At 33.8% G+C, this 23,265-nt stretch overlaps 1 protein-coding gene across 5 annotated transcripts in view; it reads left to right on the forward strand.

The window, feature by feature from the left end:
* The window catches only part of CSMD3 (CUB and Sushi multiple domains 3), a 1,255,873-nt gene that overhangs the window by 999,589 nt on the left and 233,019 nt on the right, over nucleotides 1-23,265 (forward strand). For all 5 annotated transcript variants that reach the window (XM_047727675.1, XM_047727671.1, XM_047727673.1 and 2 more), the window contains 2 exons: nucleotides 412-606; nucleotides 17,607-17,723. In XM_047727675.1, coding sequence (XP_047583631.1) covers nucleotides 412-606; nucleotides 17,607-17,723 — 312 coding nt within the window. The remainder of the gene's footprint in view (nucleotides 1-411; nucleotides 607-17,606; nucleotides 17,724-23,265) is intronic.

Here is a 23,265-nt window from a genome sequence, read left to right on the forward strand (position 1 = left end):
TTGATGTAGTGTTCCATGATTCATTGTCTGCCTATAACACACAGTGCTTCATGCAATACATAAAGCAATATTAAATAAGTAAGCCCTTCTTTTCTAAAATATTTTGGAATATTCATGCATGGGTTATAGCACATAACAGTATATAATAAACTCTAAAACCCTATGTTTGTACATTAGATGCTAATCTTAATGAGAAGACCAATGAAAAATTTTATATTCTTACTCATCAATATGAATTAGCAAAATATCAGGTATGATTATGGGCTATTTTGTACTTTGAGCCCTCAAACAGTAACAGAAAGGATGGTGGTACTTTCCCATCTGTTTAGAAGTATAAATGAAGAAATATTAAAGGATTCAAAGAAAATAGCATCCTAAAACAATTCATTTTATATCAACACTGTTTTTCAGCAAAACTTCGAGAGTCCTGCTTTGATCCAGGCAATATAATGAATGGCACCAGACTTGGAATGGATTATAAATTAGGATCAACAGTCACCTATTACTGTGATGCTGGTTATGTTCTTCAAGGTTATTCGACGCTCACCTGCATCATGGGAGATGATGGAAGACCTGGATGGAATAGAGCCTTACCAAGTTGTCATGGTAAGAACATTTTTTTTTCTGAGTTTTTATTATTAGACAGAATCAGGAAACATTTAAAGCCATTTCTATATTTTTAAAAATCAATCATTTTATATTCAAGCTACAAGTATGAAATAGGCCATGCAAAGACTTTATCAAGGATATTTAAATTGGATTCATTAACAAAATGGTTTTGGAAAAGTGCTTATATTCCCAGGTGTCTCTAAAGCACTTCACACATTATTGTAAGTGAGCTCTCTGAGCATAAGGGTATTGCCTGTTCTATTCTATGTTCAGGACTTAGAGGAGTGCCTGAAAAGATTAGGTGCTCAGAAGATATTGGTTGAGTAAATGAAGAATGAACACACTGAAAGTGACATTTCAATAAAATAGAGAAATGCAGAGATTTAAATATTATCAAGAACTGGTGAGAAATCTTTATCCAAACTACACATTTTTTCCTAAAAATTAAAGTTGACTATAAGTGAATACCATGTTGAACCTGTTGAGGGAGTGAAGACTCAAGCACACAGTAAAATGGAGGAAGACCTAAAATTAGTGTCAGTAACAAAATATCAGACATGTAAGTTGCCATTTCTCTTACCATATCTGCCACAGCTATAGGAGACCAGGGCATCAGATGCAGTTTGATGCAGGAAATGACAGCGATCATAGCCAAGATAAGGCTGCTGATCTTAGAAAAAAAATTTAGGAAAAATATATTCAATAATACTGTTTTGACATTAAGGAAGTTACTGAAGAGGCACCAGAAACAGACATCACCCTCACATATGGTGTGGAAATTGCTAAGTATTTAGCCATAGTAAATGAACAGCCCATTCAGAATTCTGAAAAGTCTGTCCAGAAAACTCAAGAGGGGAAACTGTAGGAGTCCCCACCTAACAGTGGAGCAGGTTGTGATGATGATAATGATTCATGAATATATATTTCTGGATAAATACCAAGAGGATTTTCCAAAATAAAGACCAGTTTGCCAATTCATGGAACTAGTGACCTGTGGCCTTTCCAAAACCCATATCTGAGTGTTAAGTAGGAAATCCAGCACAGTGATTTAAAAATTATTTTAATGAAAAGCAGGACATTCTAAAATAAAGCAATGTATCATTCAGTTGTGGACCATGGAAATTTTTATTTCAAGCTTTTGAAGGTGGATTTTATAACTAAATAAAATAATGTTGCATGTTGAAAAATCATATGCTTGCCTGCAACTCTATGAGGATAGAGATATAGTGGGGAAAAATCAGTTCAGTAAGGAGAGAGAAACAATGATATCACTGTGGAAAGTTACCATAGGCTTTGTAGTCAGCTGAATGATCCTAATGCAATGTACAAAATTGACATGAAGATGATATCATCTAGGGCAGATTTTCCAAATTATGGGTCACCACCATTGAGTCATAAAAGCCAATCACTGGGTTATGACCAACATTTTTATAATTGATATAATGTTGAATAAAATAAAATAATTAAAATAAAATAAAAGATAAATATATTAAAAAAGAGAAAAATATTATAATTCAAAGACCACAGAAAGGAGAAATATTATTTTGTGGGACTTTTTTCAACTACATATAGAGAGATAAATAAAATAAAATGAATATACCAGTGTGGTGTGTGTGTGTATATGTGTACATATACATATAAATGTATATGTGCATATTTGCAATAAAATAATGTATATTTCTTACTATGAATTTCAGCAAAAAAAAGCAACAATTTTGATCTGATGATTAAAAGTATGTATTTTTGGTGTCTGTTGCACATAGTAATTCTTCCTCATTGTATAACATTTTCATGTATTATATGTGTATGATTTCTGACTTACATGGGTTATTTAACCTTTCTAGAGTCTCTCATCTCTAAATGGGGGTAATTGAAATTCTTTACTGCAAAATGTTGTAATAGGAAATAAAGAAAATGTACATATCTATTAAATGGTCATTCTGTTAATAACAGAACAGCCAGTTAATTCTTGGTTGATGGTTTTATCTATCAGGAAAAAGGGAATAAAAGGAGAAATAATTACTTTGGATTTAATTTTGCCAAAGAGAATAAAATAAATTGATCACAGGAAAGTTTCTAGAAAGCTTAAGAGAAAGACTGATTATATTGTCTTAAAATTCAGAGCTACACAAAAAAGAAATCTGCATATAGCCAGGAAATTCATTAAAATAATAGAAAACTTCCAGGAGCCAGAAAAGAAATAACCAAAATCCTGGCAGAGAAAAACCAAAGGATACAGAAAACCATAGATCAAAAGGATAGGTGTTAATCACTGGGATAAATTATTAAGTACATGGTTTTCAATGACTTAGCTGAAAAAGACAGGAGAACTGGAGTAGAGTATGAAATTCACTAAGAATATGCCTCCCTAAAATAATCCTATTTCTTTCCAACAGGTTTCTATATTGATAGGTCATAGAAATATTAATTTCAGCATGGAATATTCCATAATATATACAAATGGTCCTTCCAAACCAAAAATATTTCATTGGATCAAATATAACCTAGTTAAGTATATTTCATGTTTGTTGAATAGTCATATCTACAGACAAAATAGAGGGAAGAGTAGCCTGGGTTCAAATCCTTTTACTATATCTGTGACCTTTGGCAAGCCAAGCCTTGATTTTTAAATCTCTAAAACAGGATCATAGTTATTAATTTAATAGCTTATTGTGAAGATGCAATTAATTACAATCCATAGAGAGGGCCTAGTAAATTTCCCGGCAAATACTATATTAATACATGTGATTTTCAGTGTTCTAAAAGAATCACAGCACTGGAAAACATGCATTGCACTTTGCATTGCATGTTATATTTAGTGGAATTAGTATATTTCTGTCATTTTAACATCAATTAAATCTGATTTATTAATGTTCTTATATGGCTACACGTTTGCTTCTAAAAATAGCACAAATGTTTAGAATTTTTAAAAATTTCTTAAGAAAGAATAATCTTCACTATCAAGTGAGTTGGATATGACTACACTTCTACCCATAATGCCAACATAGTATGGAAAACAGTTATTCCTTATGCTGTTAATATACTTTATATTATTACAAAAAAAATTAAGATACATTCCTGTTAAAAATATGACCACAACTGATAATTTCTAGTATAGGAAAGGATGAGAAAAAGCCCATGTTTTAGAACTATATGTATCTAATTCTAAATAATGATTTTAAAAACAAGAGAAACCTAAAATCAGCTATGTAACTTGCATAATTTATTTGTGTACCTAAGCATGAGATAATATTGTATAATTTATAAGGTTGTTGGGAGAATTATATTAATAACTTATTTAAAACGTTTGGCTCTGGGGTTTCTGGCTGCTCAGTTGGTAGAGCGTGCAACTCTTTATCTTGGGGTCATGAGTTCAAGCCCCATATTGTGCCTAGAGCTTAATTAAAAACATAAATACATAAAACATAAAAATAATTAAAAATACAACATTTGGGTCGGAGTTATTATTGTCTTATAATAAGGAGAACTTAATATATTTTAGTTTCTTGATCAGGTTCACACATATCTATTTGTTTTCCCTCATAGTAATTATACAGAAATCCAAAATACACAGAACTGTCTGACTTTCAGATTTAATAATTTAATACTTTGAAAGTCAAAATTAGTGGGTAAAGCATGTGTAATAGAGCCACAGGGTTTGTTGTTCGTAAGGATACATTTTTTAATTAAGATAAATTTTGAATTTTTTATCAAAGTAAATTATACATGTGATATCCAAGAAAATAACATAATGTAGATTGCCATTTAAAGTATTTTAAAGCAATGGTCGCCTGCCCTACACTCCCATTTATTCTCCTATTCCTTAGCTGAGTCTTCTATTAATTTCTATTTCTCCTCAATATTCCAGAATTAAGTTATTTTTGTGTATTTTAGCAATTGCCTTTGTCATACATTAACTTCCTTATGCCTCTATTTTTAATTTCATTCATGTTTGAGAATTAGATTGTCAGGCTCTGCTGCTTTTCATGTTAAGTCTTACCCTACAATAAAATATTGACTACTGTCTCTGAGAACATGGGCAGGAAATTTGGACTGACTGATAGGCTTTGCTTTAGAGTATGTGAGAAGGGAGCTATTAGACTATAATCCCTAAGTGCCAAAATAAGGAAAGTTTTTTATTTTATTTTTCTACATAAAAGTAAACCCCCCGGGCACCTGGGTGGCCCAGTGGGTTAAAGCCTCTGCCTTTGGCTCAGGTCATGATCCCAGGGTCCTGGGATAGAGCCCCACGTCAGGCTCCCTGCTCTGCAGGGAGCCTGCTTCCTCCTCTCTCTCTGCCTGCCTCTCTGCCTAGTTGTGATTTCTCTCTGTAAATAAATAAAAATATAAAGAAAAAAAAAGTAAACACCAACATGACCATTCTTTTAAGCTCTTTAAATGCAACATTTTGCTTTTTCTTATGTTTTACTCATAAATTCATAAAGTCTTGTGCTATATATAGCTTTTTAGCATTCATTGCATTAATTTATACAAGCAGGCTCTCAGTAAATATTTTTAACCTGAACTGAACCCTAAGAATTTACAGTTTGTCTATTTTAGAGGATAGTTTTTTTTTAATCATGGTTTAAGATTGTATACATTTTAAATCTAAAGAAAATATTTTCAAGAGCTTATGTTGGACAGTGGGAGATTGTATTTGTCAGAAGTAGATCTAAAATGATAGCCTCCTGTGGTAAGTCCTGCTCAGCGATGAGAAACCCTGTGGTTTATCTCATGAGAATGTCCCATGTATTAAATGATAGCAGAACAAAATATCTGTACCTGCAATGCACTTTGTGATAAAAAAAAAAAAAAAGAGGGTGTTTGGAAAATAATTTTTTCTCTGTTTATTTCTCATACTTTAAAAAGTATCCGTTGAAACTCTGTGTTACTTTAGTTATCTGTGGACATACTGGATTAAAGTAGAAGTCCTATTATTCTTATCCATAAAATCACTCAATTTTATGTAAAGGTAATGAAACACAACTAGTGACAGATTCCATATTTTTACTTAATATTCATTATTTGATTTATTTCATCTAATGGCATTATAGTTGTTTACATAAACACACCCTAGCCTGATCTAGAGCACTAACCATTTCTTATCTCTTAGCCTCTCTCCTGGCTAGTTTCTCTCTTTCCCTTATTTTCTGATAAAATCTCTCATGAACACAACAAAGTAATCTTTCAAACACATGTCAGATTGGGGCTCCAGAGTGGCTCAGTTGGTTGAGTGTCTGACTCTTGATTTTGACTCCAGTCATGGTCTCTGGGTCATGGGATCGAGCCCTGTGTTGGGCTCTGCGCTCAGCTTGGAGTCTGTTTGGGATTCTCTTTTTCCCTCTTCCTCTGTCCTTTCCCCTGCTCATATGTTCACTCTCTAAATAAATAAATAACTACACAAATAAACAAAATCTTTTTAAAAAATAAATAAATAAATAAAAACCTATGTCAAATTATATCAAAATCCACCATTGGATTTCTAAATCTGAGTTAACTCCACAGATCTTATAATATGAAGTTCCTTAACTTGCCTATATATACTCTAACCTCTTTACTATTCTCCCTCTCTACTACACTCTTTGGACCACAGATGCCCCCTAGATGTTTCTAGAAAGCACTAGTTCACACTTCTGCCTCAGGACTTTTGCACTTGCTGTCCTTTCTGCCTGAATGCTTTTCTGGCTGAAGCTCTCATATTTCCTTTAGGCATATTATTAGTGGGAAAACATTCCGATTTATCCTCCCCTTGCTCCCTAAAGCTTCCAGGATGGAATCAAATAAATCTAAAGTTGAAATAATAGGTCCTTGGTAAAGATATCTCTGGTGTGTGTAAAGCCCATTATTCCGGAGCCTTAGAACTTTGAAAGGTAAATCATTAAATTTGGGAGTACTAGCCATAGTGCTAATACAATATTCTTAGTTGAGGTAAAGTTGACATATTTGTTTCAGGTGTACAACATAATGATTTGATATTTGTATATATTGTGAGATGTTCACCACAATAAGTATAGTTAACATCCATCACTGTACAGTTTATTTCTTTCTTATGATAAATAATTTTAAGATTTACTCTCTTAGTAATTCTCAAATATGTAAGACAGTATTGTTAACTATATATTCATGCTATACCCATGACTTATTTATTTTATAAATGGACCAATGCATTATTCTTGATCTTTTCCACTAAGGCATACAGTGAGCATGCAATGACAGTTAATTATAATAATAAGACCCTAAGAATAAACATATTTGGAGAAACTATTAAAGAGAATAGAAGAGATGGTATAATGCCTTCTTTTTTTTTTTTCCAGGCATTCAAAATTATATGCCTGGTCCTGCACTAACTATGAATTCAATATGGTTCTTACCTTTAGAGAATTTATAATCAGATGAGATAAGGACAAGTAAGGTCCATTGCTAGAAATAAAAACAGAGCTGCTAGCACAGCATGGCAGCACATCTGACCTGGTTACAAAGAGAGATCAGGGAAGTCTTCCTTATGAAAGTGACATATGAGCTGAATCCTAAAAATATAAATAAGGAGGAACCAGGTGAGGTACAAGACATAAGGAGATGGTGTGTTTCACACCTAGGGTTTAGCATTTATAAACATGTAAAGAGCAAACAGGCAAAGTAGATAGAATTTGAAGCAGCTCAACAAGAAAGCCCATAGAGAGGACTGATAAGAGATAATAACTTGTCTGTGCTGAGAACAGTTTGAAGTTCTCTACACATATTATTTTATGCCTTACTACAACTCCGTGACTTAGGGACTACTAATATTCTCATTTACAGATAAGGAAACCAAGACACAAAAACAGGTTCAGTCACTTGTTTAAAGTCACAATTGCCTACCAGTAGTTCTGGAGTCCAGGCTTAATCACTGTCCTCTAGGTAGGTTGATTAATTCTACGAATGACCTTGCATTGATCTTTTTTATATCTCTGGAGCCTAACAGTTATGGCATATCTCAGATGGTTAAATGTTTCATGAATGGATGCATGGCTTCAAAAATAAGTGGTGCGATTTGGGGTTCCCCATTTATTTCTGAAACCTTCCTCCAAGTTAAGTATGAGAGTTAAGAAAAAGCAGATTCCTACGAATAACTAATAAAAAGTGTTCATCTGAAATGCATTTTTGCATTTCATTTGAAACACAACCTTATACAGAATGCAAATACCCTAAGAGATATAGTCAGTGTTAGTTCCTTTGAATATCTGCACCATTATTTTCTATCTCTTTGTTTCTCTCATGCTAATATAAGTCCTAGATTCTGGGGGTGGAAAAAAGATTATGTAACTCAGTCACTGATAACTATAAGTCTGTCCAAAGTACATACACGTGAGTGTTATGATTAGACATCCAGTAGTCATCTGGCACCATTCATTGTTCAACTTTCAACTCTATGTGGAATGATAAAAGCTTTAAATAAAAGTGCTAAATAAATAAATAGCCCTCTTGTACTATCAACTGAAGAGAAAATTTGAAACAAAATGAAAAATAAAAAGTTCATTTCATAATTATACTCTCCAACTTTACAGTTATCTCTCATTAGTAACATCATTTGACCTACTTTTAATTAAATCATATTGCTTTAGTGCATGAAGTAGCTAACTCAAGTTTTAGTCCAGATCTTCTGCTTAAACGGCATAACTTGCCTTAGGCTAATCTCTTATTCCAAATGTCCTTGAGGTTTATAGAATTTTTTTTGAGATTTAAAGCAAGTGTGAAGTCCCAATGCATTATAAATGAATATAGACATTATGTGATCTAATATACTGAGCCATTTAGCATTTGATGCCATTTAAATATGTGACATAATTAGAGCGTGTGGATGAAAGACTCATAAAACAAAAGCCTAGTGGTAAATTATTTCTGAGTATCATCAAATATCTGCCTTTCATTAGCTATACATAGGAATTTGTTCACAGACACAATATACGGATTATGTGTCAGGATCATGTTCTACAAAAAAGTATAATGTATTCCTATTTTTTTAAGTAAGCTCTAAGGCCTAATAAGGGGCTTAAACTCATGACCCCAGATCAAGAGTCACATTCTCTACAAACAGAGTCAGACAGGCACTCCAAATGTATTTTCTATTTTAAAAATTTAAAGTAGTATTGAGATAAAACCAAAGCATGTTTTATTTTCATATGGAGGGGGTGGAATATTATTTAAAATGAAACTGGGAGGGAAACTAATGGGATTGAGTACCTGCTATTTCCAGACACTCTTACTGACATTATCACTCCACTTGGCCTCCTGCATGCTAGTCTAGAGAATCATTAGCATTGTTATAAATAAATCCCTGCTGTTATGAATTCTGGAGCATTCTATGTCGAGTTCCCTATGTAAGAAGCAATCTGATTGCAAATCAATGTTTATAATTCAGAACATATTTTCTTGTGACCACTGACTTGGAGCTCCTATTTAAACAATTTTTATTTTCTCTGCCCTTGGCATCTCAGCCACTATGCCATGTCTCCAGATGGGTAGTTGCATGGCCTCTCATTGTGCAAAGAAACCCATGTTCTCCAGCACCATGTAGTTTTTATGTTTAAGTCAGACTTCCAACATGCCTCCCTAATGTGTTACCCCTTTTTACAGAAAAACAAAAAAATAATTTACTTATACAGAAAACTTAATCAGCCCACAGCTTTTCTCCTTACAGATAAAGAAAGTACAGGATACAACAGTAACTATTTGGTCATGTTGAGAATCAAAATGTATTGGAGAACTCTTTTGGAGAAACAAATATCCTACTAAAAAGTTCAACCCACAACACCTAGAGAGAAAGAAAGCAGGTATATTATTGAATAAGCATATTTGGAATATAATGAACATTGCAGGCTGCTTTTAAAAGATGCTACAAAGACCAGACAGAATCTCAGAATCTCTCCTTGAGAGACAAACTGATGTAACTTGTGTCTACATACCTTGTGACTATACCTTGTAAGAAACCTTAGTGAATTTCTAAAGTATGTTTCTAGAAGGCCAGTAGTCTTGCCCTGTAAAATCAAAAGGTTGGGCCTATTATGGTTTAAAACAGACACCCTAAAGGAGGTTGCTCCTTCCTTCCCTTTTATTAAACACAGAAAATTTCATTTTACACTTATATTAAGCCAGTGAGCCTTTCACTTCAAGACATACACATTAAAAAAAAAAAAAAAAAAAAAAAAAAAACAATACAGAGCTCTCTGTGCAAGAGGGAATTTGGTTCTTAATCCTAACCAAAACCAGTCAGTTAGATTGAAATATATGGGAGAGTTAGTGAGTAAATCTGAACCATATTGAGGTTCTAAATAGCTTCAAACCTAAGCCAACCCCAAAACGGGGTATTTCTCCCCACGTTCCTAAACTGAGTTTTAGGACTTTTCTGATTCAGGAAAGAACTGATCTGTCCTATTAGGAAAAGAGACAATTATAATATATTTATTGAAAGCCATTATATAAACAGACACCATGCTTGATTTCGGAAGTATAAATAGTGTATAAAAAGGAAATGGAAACTTTGACTTAATAGATTTTGGGAGTTCAGAGACAGAGACAGACCCTTTATAATTAAGTGGCTTTTTATAAATTTAAATACAAAACAAGTTGTAATTAAGTGTTCTGAACATAATGGAATGCTGTTATGATGGGATCCTCTGAACTAGTCTAGAAGACAGGGATGACTTCCCTGAGAAATCATGTTTGTGAAGCAATCAGACAGGAATAATAAATTGTCACAGAGGATTTTTTTTAAGTTCATTTTGTACTGATATATTAACTTTTAAAATAATTTTTAAACAATAAAAATTGCCATCACTTAAAGTCAATGAGTTGGAAATCAAACTAAGCAATGAAGAGGGATTTTAGTTTTTTTAAAAAACATCAACAATTCAACTAAAGCCATTTTAAGAACTTGTCTTCCCATATACACTTTTCTACAAAATCATAGACTAGTGATTGCTAGGGACTTGGGAATATAGGGAATAGGGAGCGACTGCTTATGAATATAGGAATTCCTTTGGGGATGACAGAAATATTCTAAAATTAGAGGGTTGGTTACACTACTTCATGAATATGCTATAAAAAAACCCCCACTCAATTGTATATTTTAAAAGGGTGAATTTTATGGTATGTGAATTATACCTCAATTTTGAAAATGAGGTTAAAAGTGAGTGACATAGGCATCACAGATACTACTAACATCTTTACTATTAGTAGAATTTATTTATGGTAGCATGGCAAATCTATCCAAGGAATATAGCTACTTATAGGTCTATGTCATAGTACGATTCTTCTTTCTTTAAGAACACACTCTGATGGAGAACACAGCTTATCGAGCACTGGGGCATGAAGGGAAGGCCTTCCTAGCCAGCAAAATCAAATGAGTGAGTCCAGGCAATCAGTGAGGTGACAGATGTAGAAGCTCATATGCTTCTAAGTTTACTTAGTGAGTGATTAAAATAGTTTACAAGCCACTGATTACAACATGGAGATGGATTTTTTTTTTTTAGTGTTAAACAGGAGTGTAAAATTTTACCACAAAATTAATTCACAAGTAATAAAGACTGATTTTTTTTTTGTTTTTTATTTTTTTTATGTGACAGATGAGGTAGGCGGAAACTCATGGCAATATTAACTTTAGTTTTACAGATAAATAAATGTGAATGTACCAGAACTCATGGAGAAAGAAATGAAAATCAAAACAAATAAGTTACTTAGAGAAACAGTTTATAATTTAAAGAAATAATTATTACCTTTATGCTAGAATAGCCTTATTGGAAGCTTATCGTTTAAGATAGACAAATGAAATGATTATACAGGAGACATGAAGAGAAGCATGAAACGAATGGCTGAAAAAAAAAGGAGAAATGAATGGCTGAATAATTAGATTTTTTTTTTTTTAAGCTAAGAACAAGGTTTTAAACAAAGGACAGAAGAAGCAATAGTAATTTTAATCTCAAAGTCAATACTGGGAGTATCAGTTGTCTGTATTATAAATTCAATTCCAGAGTTTAAGGGTTATGAAAGGACTTCTCTTAAAAAAAAAAAAAAAAGAAAGAAAGAAAGAAAGAAAGAAAGAAAAGAAAAGAAAGGGGGGGGGGAAAGCTCAATGGGTAATAGAGCTTTCAAATACTTTCTAAACCAGGATTTTTGATTTGTGACATTCAATCAAGCTATATCAGGGCATAAGTAATTTCCTAGAAGTGGGCCAGCGCTTTTGTAAGATGGAGCAGTTCTTTCAAACTGAAGGAGTCACAGGCTACATCTAGTAAATTATTGATTTAATATACCATATTGCTCTTTTGTGACCTACAAGAATTCATCACTTTTAAAAGTACCTAACTTGCTTTCTGAGAAAAATTTATACATTATATAATAATTTTCATTATAGAGTATATTTGATAATAAATTAAACATTACACAAGTGAAAAGTCAGATTTGAAATTGAAAGTAGCTCAAGGCTGTGTTGCATGTATTATAAAGTCTCAAATATATGTGGATTCAAATAGTATCTCTTCCATAAAAATGGTTTGGGATTCTTCTATTTCACTTACTGGGAAGTTCCTTGTTCTTCTTCCTCAGTCTTCCTCCTTCATCCCACACACATGATCAAACCATAGGTGGGGAGTCCTTTTCACTAAATGACTAGAAGTCTTGAAACTCATTTGCAGACTCATCCCTCTGATTTCTCTGGAAATATCACATCTGTCTACTGTGTATTTTATACTGCAAGAATAAAACACACATACAGAGTATAGTTATAGTACAGGCACATTTTACTTATACAAATCAAGCCATATAAATTCAGCCAAGGAGAATTAAAAAAAAATGAGAACAAGAAAAATCATACAAAATTAAACTGTATGAGTGATATCACTCACTCAATGAAGGTATGCTCCAGATTGATAAAATGTTAGCATGGATTTGCTACTGTAAAATGGTAGACATGAGTTTGCTATTCCTTCAGTGGAACTCAATATCCATGTGGCTGTCATGAATTCTGTCATTGAACGTATTTTTCCAATGTTTACATACATATGTTTAAATGTATTTAAATATTTTAAAATTTTAAGTATCTTAAATTATTTAAATTTTTAAATATTTAAATAAGAATGTTTAAATACATATCTTTCACATAATATTGTCTCTAAATGTAAAGCAACAGTGATTCCTAGTAACCAGAATATTTCAATCACAGAAAAAAAAGTAGGCTTATATGGATTTATTTTTTTTTTTTAAAGATTTTATTTATTTATTTGACAGAGAGAAATCACAAGTAGGCAGAGAGGCAGGCAGAGAGAGAGGAGGAAGCAGGCTCCCTGCTGAGCAGAAAGCCCGATGTGGGGCTCGAACCCAGGACCTGGGATCATGACCTGAGCCGAAGGCAGCGGCCTAACCCACTGAGCCACCCAGGCGCCCCTTATATGGATTTATTAAGAGAGGATATGTCTCAATTCTGTCTGGGATTTAAGTGAATTTCTCGGGTAATTTAAACTAAATGAAATGTTTCTGTTATATGCTGATGATGGAACAGCATTTTATAGTGGCCTGCCTGGTTTTGCAAGGGTAGTTCATTCAATCATCCCACAGACATTTATGGAGACCATAATGTTTATCAGAATTGTTCTAGAAAGAGAAGAGAAATATGATAATACTTGTCTGTCAGAAAAATCATTAGCAGTGGTGAGAGCTTCTGGGGATGATGGAGCTAGTTGTCTGTTGGAAGAGCCCAAGTGAAAACTGTTGAGAATCTGGATTGTGCCAGTTACTGTGGCAGAGAGGAGAGAGAAACTGATGAGCTATGTAAGGGAACAACTAACAAATCGATGTACTGGACCCCAAGAGTCAGGGAAAGCGTGTCAAGAATAATAGTACTTATAATAGGCTAAGTCTGACATTTTAAATCTTTAAAATACTTCAGCTCTATGTGCATACATAAAACAATTCTTTAGTACTAGAAAATTATAATCAATTATAGGCAATAACATAAATGTTAGAATTATTGCCAAAGTGAAAGCGCATTCTGGAATCATCAGCCTGGCATTTTGCAAAGTGTGTTCTAGGGAACATTGGTCCTGGGAGACATTACACTGAAACAGTGTCCATGATCAAATAATTGTGTAAGTAGGAACATGACATTCCCCAGATCTTACTAAAGCATAAGTGAGGTCATATAGTGAAGAACTCTTTTTTTTTTTAATTCATGTATTTGCCAAACTTACTTAGCCATAAGTAAGTTTCTTCTCTTTTCCTAATTAATGTGTTCTACAACAATGTTATTAAGCATAGATTTAAGAGGTAGTCAGATGTATCAAATAAGTTATAATCAGGAACAGGTACAGATGAGTTCTTACATTTAATGCATTTCAAGGGATATGGACTATTTAGAGAAACACAGCAAGTGTGACAAATGGCCCACAGGTACAATTCAAATGGGAAAAATAAGCATAGCATTCAAAGTTTTGGCTGGCTTCTGACTTCTACTGATTGTTAACAGAGCCAGAAAAAATAAAGGCTTCCGTTTCTGTACTATCCAGTAAGATGAAATTAAAACAGGAAGAGAGAGTATAAAAAGCTTCTAGGAACCAATATTAGGAGAATTAGTAAAGTTGCTTTGACTTAGTCATTATTACATTTGATTTTTAGAAACATAGAACAGATTAAAATAAATTGGTATCTCAGTGCACAGTTAATTTTCCCTTATTTATATTATCTGCACACTGCATAAAATAGTGTGTCACTATAGTATTCAATATAACTTATTATAAACTAGGACATGCTATAAGCACTGACCAGAAAAAACGTAAAATTATTGCTACTAGTCCAAATAACAGAATCTAACATAGTATTAATTACCCTAAGAACATATGATTATACTGCAACCTCATATATATTCACCAGTGGTTTAAAAAAAAAAACTTCACATTTCTTATATTTATAAATGATATTTTTTAAAAAGCTGTCTTAAATGTCCATTATGCAAAATAAAATGTAAAAAGCAAATTGAGACTGTCAGAGGCATATTAATGTGGGATGCAGAATGCTCATGACTAAGTCACAAAGCTGAACTTGAGGTAGAAGATCTCATTTCTATTCATACTTCCCAAATATAAAAATAAGAATTACTGTCACAGACACTCAAAGTATTGTAATTTTGGAGCACCTTAAAATCAGAAGGAAAGTTCACAAAAAACATACTACTCATTCTTGAATGATTCTCTCATCAGTAGTATTATCAGTGAAATAAAGTTATCAGTGTTGAACTAAGAATGCACCTGACTACTGTAATCTCAAACAATAATGGGTGATTGGTTATCATCATTACTGCCAATTTGGTTATCATCATCACTGCTAATCTGTTGTTCTGTGGAGTTCTAATTTTAGTATGTTTAATTCTAGCTATTTGTTACGATTTTATAGAACATTAAAAGGCGGAACATTCATTAGCCACCCTGTGTAATACAAGATACTATTGGGGTTGTATGTATGTGTTTTAAATATATTACTATATTTTAAACTCTGGCAGGAATCCATCAAAATGTTTACTTTTTCTTTTTTTTTTTTTTTAAGATTTTATTTATTTATTTGACAGAGAGAGATCACAAGTAGGCAGAAGCAGGCAGAGAGAGAGGAAGGGAAGCAGGCTTCCCGCTGAGCAGCGAGCCCGATGCGGGACTCGATCCCAGGACTCTGGGATCATGACCTGAGCCGAAGGCAGCGGCTTAACCCACTGAGCCACCCAGGCGCCCCAAAATATTTACTTTTTCAAATGTCAGGACTCTTCTTGAGTCACCTAACACACTACTGACTGCATCCAGCTCTCTTTAAAAGGAAAATCCAGCATTAACTCCAATACATTTCCAACATATAATTAAATCTAGTTTCCTTCAACCCTTTTCTCAGGTTACAGAGGAGTGTCCCTGAAGTTTTCCAAAGCTAATCACTCAACTTTTGTTCTTGATCTTACCTTTTCCTAGACTCTAGGGCTGCTTCTGATTTTCCCTTTGTAATGACTCCTTCCTTCCTATTAAACTAAACGATAACAAAAACTCAGCTTTCCACCTTTCCCTAACTACTCCTTACATTCTCCTTTAGTTGATGATTAAGGTTCTGATTACTTCCGTATTTCTTTATAGACCACTTATTCTCTTTTTTTGATTTGTTTTTAAAGATTTTATTTATTTATTTGACAGACAGAGATCACAAGTAGGCAGAGAAGCAGGCAGAGAGAAAGGAGGGGAAGCAGCGCCCCGCTGAGCAGAGAGCCCGGATGTGGGGCTTGATCCCAGGACCCCTTGATCAAGACCCCAGGCAAAGGCAGAGGCTTTAACCCACTGAGCCACCCAGGTGCCCCAAGACCCCTTATTCTTTATCCAACTACAATCTACCTACCATGTCTCTACTTCAAGGGTTACCAACTTTTTCTGTAAAGGGCCAGATGGTATTGTGGGATTTTGGCCGCATACGTCACCATCACATACTCTTAGTTTTGTTTTGTAACTGTACCAATGTAAAAAAAAAACTCACTTTGAGCTGGATTTGGTTGGCAGGCTGTAATTTACAGAAAGCTGCTCTAGTTGAAACTGTTGTATTAATGATACCAAAAATTCCCGTTTTGCTTGGGAGTCCTCTCTGCACAAGTTCGAAGCCGATTAAAGGATAGGCTGAAGGAAAGCAAACTGTTAGCTTTAATATGGATAAAAGCAGACGAGCTCAAACAGTAGGTTTTCTAAGGCCACTACAGGTGTCCCTCAATAATCAGTCACTCTCTCACCAGACTCGCCCTGTAATACTTACACGGCAGAGGAGCAGACCAGCCAGTGGGCTCTTCAAGCAGAATGGACCCTATCTGCAGTATAGTAGAAATTCCTGTTCTGGGCTCACCAATGGGGAACCTCATTCTACCTCTACCTCGGGGGAATTAGGGGCGGGGCCAGAGGGCCTGCAGTTAGGCCGAATCCCTCCTTGAGAAAATCATGGACAGAGGGAAGACCCTGTTCTGTGACACTCCAGGTCGCCAAATCCACACAGACTCCTTTTTCATTTATTCCCACTTTGCAACACTTAACGCTGTTAAACACTTTCTTTTAACTTCTTTTTCTCCCTTGGCTTCCAAGACACTATTTTCTCTGTTGCCACCCTCTATCTGATCCTAACGTTGGCGTTCCCCAGACCTCGTCTTCGGCCATCTTTTTTTCACTCTGCATAGTTTTCTGGGTGATCTCATTCACTTAGAGAATATCAGCTATCATCTTTATGTTTTCAATACCTAAATCTGCCTCAGTAGCCCGGGTGTGTTTCATAGCCCAGAACTATAAAACCTAATGTAGTCCCCTATCTTGGGAACAGCAGAACCGTCATCTACAAATTTGCCAGAAACATTGGTTTCACCCTCACCTTTTGTAGGAACATAGTACCTTTGGGGCTGAGGTAGCAAAAAAACAATCTAACTCTGTACAGCATCAGCAGTTCTTCTGATTCAAATATAAGTCTTATAAATGGATAAAGGTTGTTGAGAGTATTTTACTTAGATGAGCGGGTGAATGTATTGGTACAGCCGTCCCTGTCCCATGAATAAAAATACTTAATTCGGTGGCAGCATAATCAAGGTTGATTTTGAGTATCAGGTCAAAGCCTGGAAGTGAGTAGAACAGTTTCCCACCTGCATATGTAATTTCTCATCATTATAAAAAAGATGATTATCTTTACACTTTTACCATAAATGAAAGCAGGGCCACCATTATTACTTCTAGAGATAGTACCATTATGATACTATTATGTTAACTTTATTTCTGAGAAGAGTGGATCTGAATACTTAAAATTTTATATGACCACAATTTATTTTTTAAAATATTTGACAATGGTGGATCTTGTTAAAAGATGGAAAGAAGTCCTACGCCTTAAAGTTCAAAAACTATAATTTTATATCAAGAAAATATCCATAGTATGAATTTTTTAAGTTCGTCTAAAAAATATTTTTTGTCATTTTTATTTCCTAGCACCCTGTGGAAGTCGTTCAACAGGTTCAGAAGGCACTGTTCTATCACCAAACTATCCCAAAAATTACAGTGTTGGACATAATTGTGTTTATTCTATAGCAGTTCCCAAGGAGTTTGGTAAGTAACATTCACCTCATCACGTAGTATTTCATTCCAGACATGCTTTATTTTCCACTACACGCTATTCAAAATTGTTAGTTTTTTAATGAAAATATTCACTATTCATAAAGTGCTTTACTCTGTAATTCTTTTTAGATAGTAGCTTTGTAATAATAAAATTTTGAGGTCATTTTACTCAATCTGAATTTACAGTCAAGTACACAGGTGAACAACAATATAAAAATGAAAACAGGATTGTTTTTAATTTTTAAAAATAAGTACATCCAGTAACCTTGCAAGTGCCTTCATGTTGGAATTACATAAAATGGGAAATTACCAGAGCATAAAGCAAAGTGTACTCTGCAAAATATGCATAAAGTCAAATAAAGAACTATTACAATAATGACAAAAGTATGTACAAAACAATCATATTGTTTTATACTTTTCCAAACATATTTCCAGGAAGAAAAGATTTTGGTTTTAAGTACCTAGTATCTGGGACAGCAACGAATATGAAAAGACAGCAAAGGACATTTCCGCTCATCTTGTCAAGCTGACAATCTGTTCCGCATTGGCACTGAGAAGACAATGTGTCCTTTGCTGCCTTCACATCTCCCTGATCACAAGTCTTAGAAGTCACTTACCTGGCTTCTAAAGGTTTTGCATCTAAGATCCAGCTGGATCTCACCCAGGTTAAGCTCTGTTTATGGATGGATAGGCAAAGGAAATTTAGTGAGCAGTAAAGTATGGGAGAGAGGCTGGAAGTTCAGACTTCTGCAATTTAGATTTACAGCATTGTGTTACATGGTAAAGGATTTGCTTCAGCTGTAATGAATGTCTCGGTCTGAATGACAAAGTGTTTTAGCAGAAGGACATGGATTTTATCATATTGGGATTTTTGGATTGCATCTTGACTTAATGTTTCTGCTGATACATGAAATAAGCTGATGCTTCCAGTCCAATTTCTTATAACCTGCTATTACCTGTATATCCTCCTCCTCTCTCTTCTGAAACAAGCCTAAGATCTTCAACTGAGAGAACATGGTCATCAGAAGTGAAGTACTGAACCTTGTGTTTAACCTTGATAAGAACAGTAATGCCAACATTAGCAAGGGGTCTCTTTCTTTACAAAATATTTCTTTGTCCTAGGATATTGATTGGTTAAATCAGAGTTGAGCTCTTTGAGAATGACAGTTTAGAAAGATAAGCATTGTCTACTTAATTTTTTTTTTTTTATTATTTTGCCTCTGGTGCCCCCAAAATAGTCCTTTCCTTGCTAGAAGAGTTTATAGTCCCCCATGCCAACAATGTTACATGGTTGCTGACAGAACCCCAGCAATGATGGTCCAGAATGTTGAATGGTTAGCTCAGTTGTCTTTATAAGCTGTCGATTTGTTTTATTAAATCTATTCATTGGATATCATGTGGCCAAAAAAATGAGAGAGAAAAATCAGACATTTCCTTTCCTGACACATAGACATGCTGGTCACAGAGATATATTACAGTGGCCTATGTGTGTTCAAAAAGGGAAGGAAAAAGTACGGATTAAAATAAAAGTAAATTAATGAGTTTTTACAGAATGGACTCTATCGGAGCAAACATAATGTAAATTAAATGTAATCATCTTAATGTAAAAAATAATGCAAATAATAATCAGTTGTTTTAATATTAATTTTTAAATACATCTTAGATTATTTGTGGATGAAGTCAAATGTACTTGGACTTATTAGTAAAACTGATTTTATTTTTACAAATGTTGCATCATTCTGTATTTCAAACTACTTACGAAGTCAGACAAACTTGAATTTTAATTTCAGCATGTCGCATCTTATAGCTATCTGTCTTTGGACAAGTTACATATGCTCTATGAGACTCAGTTTCTTTATTTCTGAAATGGAGCTAATTATGTCTGCAGAGCAGAGTTGTTGGAAATAGTGAATGAAATTCCATATATAAAATATATCTCACATAGTTCAAGCTCATTACGAGGTTAGACATGACAAATCTGGAGTCAGATTTCTGGATTCAAAGCACAATTCATTACTCTTTCTCATTAGATAAGTCACATCATTGCTCTGAATTTTACTTTTCTCATCTCTGAAATAGAGGTGATAAATGTCTACCTCATAGGGTTAGTTTATAATTAAATGATATAATATATATAAGTGATTGGCAGAATAACACATGAATCAGTCACATACACACAGAGATACAGTTGCACACACATTTATGTTCACATTTGCAGACACTCCACTGCCACTTACCAAAAATAAAATAACCTGAATTAATGGATTTATTATGGTCTCAAGAGTAGCACAAATTTCTGCTTTGCTTCTTCTTCCTTTCATTCTCATAATTTCGCTCTGTTGCCACTGCTTTATGACTTTTTGGTATCACTTTCTAATATATCATTTCTCACTTTTTTTTTCTTCTTGTCACTTATCTCAAATTATAAACTTCTTCTGTATCTTTTATATGCTGATACACCTAGAATTTTACTTTTTAATCATTTAGCATAATATCTATCAAGTACATTCAATTCATTCATTGAAATTTCATTTCTTATGAAGTTTAATGTTCTACTACTACTAATGTTCTCCTATATAAGGAGAAAATCACATGTAATCAACAACACGCATAAAATCCCTTAACTTACCCATAATGATCATCTACCTAGTTTTGCATAAGCTATATAGTCTCTGAATAATTCTAACAGGACATTTGTCCTCTAATGTCAGAACAGGTAACAGTGTCTTTAGATAATGCCAGATGAGCTACCTTGATTTTTTATAGGTCATGCGCTACCAAATTGTTTTCGTTTATTTATTTTTGCCCAATGTATAACTGAATTCAGATCAGGTAAATGTGAACATAATATGACCCTACTTTACTGATTGAATGAATGAATATTTATCTGTCAGTCAATTCCTATCTTTCAGTTTTTATAGATAAGAAAATTGCCAATTCCTAATGCCTTCACGAGCATCACTGGATTTCACTGAACATCCGATATTAGGGTCACTTTGGTGATATTCATTCTGCAGGATTATGGTTGTTCTATATATGTAGAACTAGAATAATTCTGGATCATTGAGTAACATTTATTCATGTTAACAATTAAGCTATTTCATTTGGATTTGGTGATTTAAAAATATACTACCTTTTTATTAATAAAATATGTTTTATTTTTCCTTCATTTTTCAATTTTTAATTACCAGTTGTTTCCCTTTTATGGTTTGATTGTTTAAGTCTTCATGCAATGCATTATTTTGAAGTACCGAAACATGCAAAGCATATTTTCAATTTTGAATTTGATATAGAGAAGATGCTTTAGAATGTGGGACAACTATTGACACTGTTAGAGGAAAAATATTTTTGTTAATAATCAAGTTATAGAGAGGGGAGAATTATAGAAATTGGAGAATAAATGTTGTGGACTTCTATTTCAACAATTCTGGCTAAGAAAAAATAGAAGGAGCTAGGTCAGTAGTGAGGCTAATGTCTGTGTTTGTTTTCTCTTAAGATGAAAATTAATGGAGTTCTTATTTTATAGAAAGCCCAAGAGAAAGACACAATAGAAGGACAAAATTAAATATTTTAGATAGACTAATTGTTAAATCAAGATGCATGAAGTAATTTAAGGAGATGGGATTTAAAAAAAAATACTGAAGGACCTCTTCATAATTCAGAAGAAATGATTCATAACTAGTAACATAAAACCTAAATTAGTTTCACATAGAATATTACTTTTTGAAATGATTATCCCTTTCCAGGTTCCCAACCTCACTTCCCTTCAGGATTCCTCACAATCCAGGATTGTGTATAAAAGAGAATGTATTAGTGTCAGAAGGCTGCCATAACAAAATCACAAACTCAGTGACTAAACAATAGACTTTTATTCTCTCAGTTTTGGAGGCTAGATCTCTGAAATCAAGTTATCCATAGTGCCACACTCCTTCTGCAGGCCCTAGGGGAGAATCTTTCTTTGCTTCTTCAGAGCTCCTGGTGGCTTTCAACAACCCTTGACCTTCTGTGGCTTATAGCTGCATCACTCTGATTTCTGGTTCTTTCTTCACAAGACCTTTGCCCTGTGTGTGTGTCTCCTCTGTTTCTGCATGTATCTTTGTCCTCTTTCCTTATAATGACACCTGTTGTTGGATTTAGGGCACACCCTAATCCAATATGATTTCATATTAATATTTAATTAATTACATCTACAAAGACCCTGTTTCCAAATACAATGACTTTCTGAGCTCTTGGGTAGATACAAATTTGGCAGGATGGTGGTGGTGGGGAAAACAGCACTACTCAACTCACTACAGAGGATGGACTATATTACCACAGTTTTATGTAGAAAACCTTAACAAAAATTACTCTCTAATGCATGTAATAAATATTAGCTCTGTAGAATGCAAACTGACATTTAGATTTCTTGGAGAATTCCAACATGCAAATCACCTTGAGTATATCTAGAGTAGTCTGTGGTAACTTAATTTTGTGTTTAGCATCCCAGACAGTTTCACCTCCTAAAAGGCCCTCTTTGAATGTATATTTATTAAGGCACAAAGCTAACTCTGCCCCCAAGACTAGCTTCCAAATGTAGAAACTTAGAAGTATGCCTGAAAACTTTGGTCAGGTTTTTCTTCTTCATTTTCCCAGCCAGTCTGCCCTCTCTTTATCTTGTGCTATCAGTGCAGTCTGCTTGCTTAGGTTTCAAAGTAATGAATTCCTAAATCACACGAACTTGTCAGACTGGTCTACTCTGTACAAGGGGCACAGACAGTTACTAAAATCTTTTGTGTATTGCTGGAGGGAGTTTTTGTTTTGTTTTGTTTTAAGTCATTTGACATCATGTTGAATTTCTCACCTACTTTCACATATTTTATATTTGTTTCTTACTCACAACCATTATTTTTCCTATTTTTCGTTGTAGTATTTTTCCTCATGGTTAATTTAGAAACATTTTTCCCTTGATGTTGCCTACAATATGGGGTGATAGCTATGGGGTTCTTTGATTTGCTTTTTTCTCAGACTTTACCATAATATTATAGTATAAGCACTGATAATGATTAGATAAAGAATATTTCATTAATTCTTATTATATTCATTAAATTTAGTATTTCTTTTCCATCTTACAGATTTAAGTATTTACATAATGATTGTTAAGTATAATTTATTTTTGCATACCCTATCTTTCACAATACTGTTTTAACTGTTGGTCTATAAAATGTAGCACTTAAAAATTTAAGTCTTCTTAGAATTTAGAAGGAAAAAAGCAAAAACAGTAGATCAGAGATTGAAACTAAGATGTGCACACATGCACACACACACACACACACACACATATATATATATATATATACACCCATATAGTGTTTTTTTTATTCTTGTGGGTATCTGTACTTTTTAGTATGTACTACTGTAGTTTTGACCTGCAGGTAGAAAGTTAACTATTGTCATCTTGTGTGTTAAAACTACTAGCCATTCTTTTACTCTTGTGTATATTCTCCTTTAAAACTCAGACACATATCTGACCATTTGTCTTTTGATCTTATATCTC

The sequence above is a fragment of the Lutra lutra genome, chromosome 4 (assembly GCF_902655055.1).
Source record: "Lutra lutra chromosome 4, mLutLut1.2, whole genome shotgun sequence".
NCBI classification, from domain to species: Eukaryota; Metazoa; Chordata; class Mammalia; order Carnivora; family Mustelidae; genus Lutra; species Lutra lutra.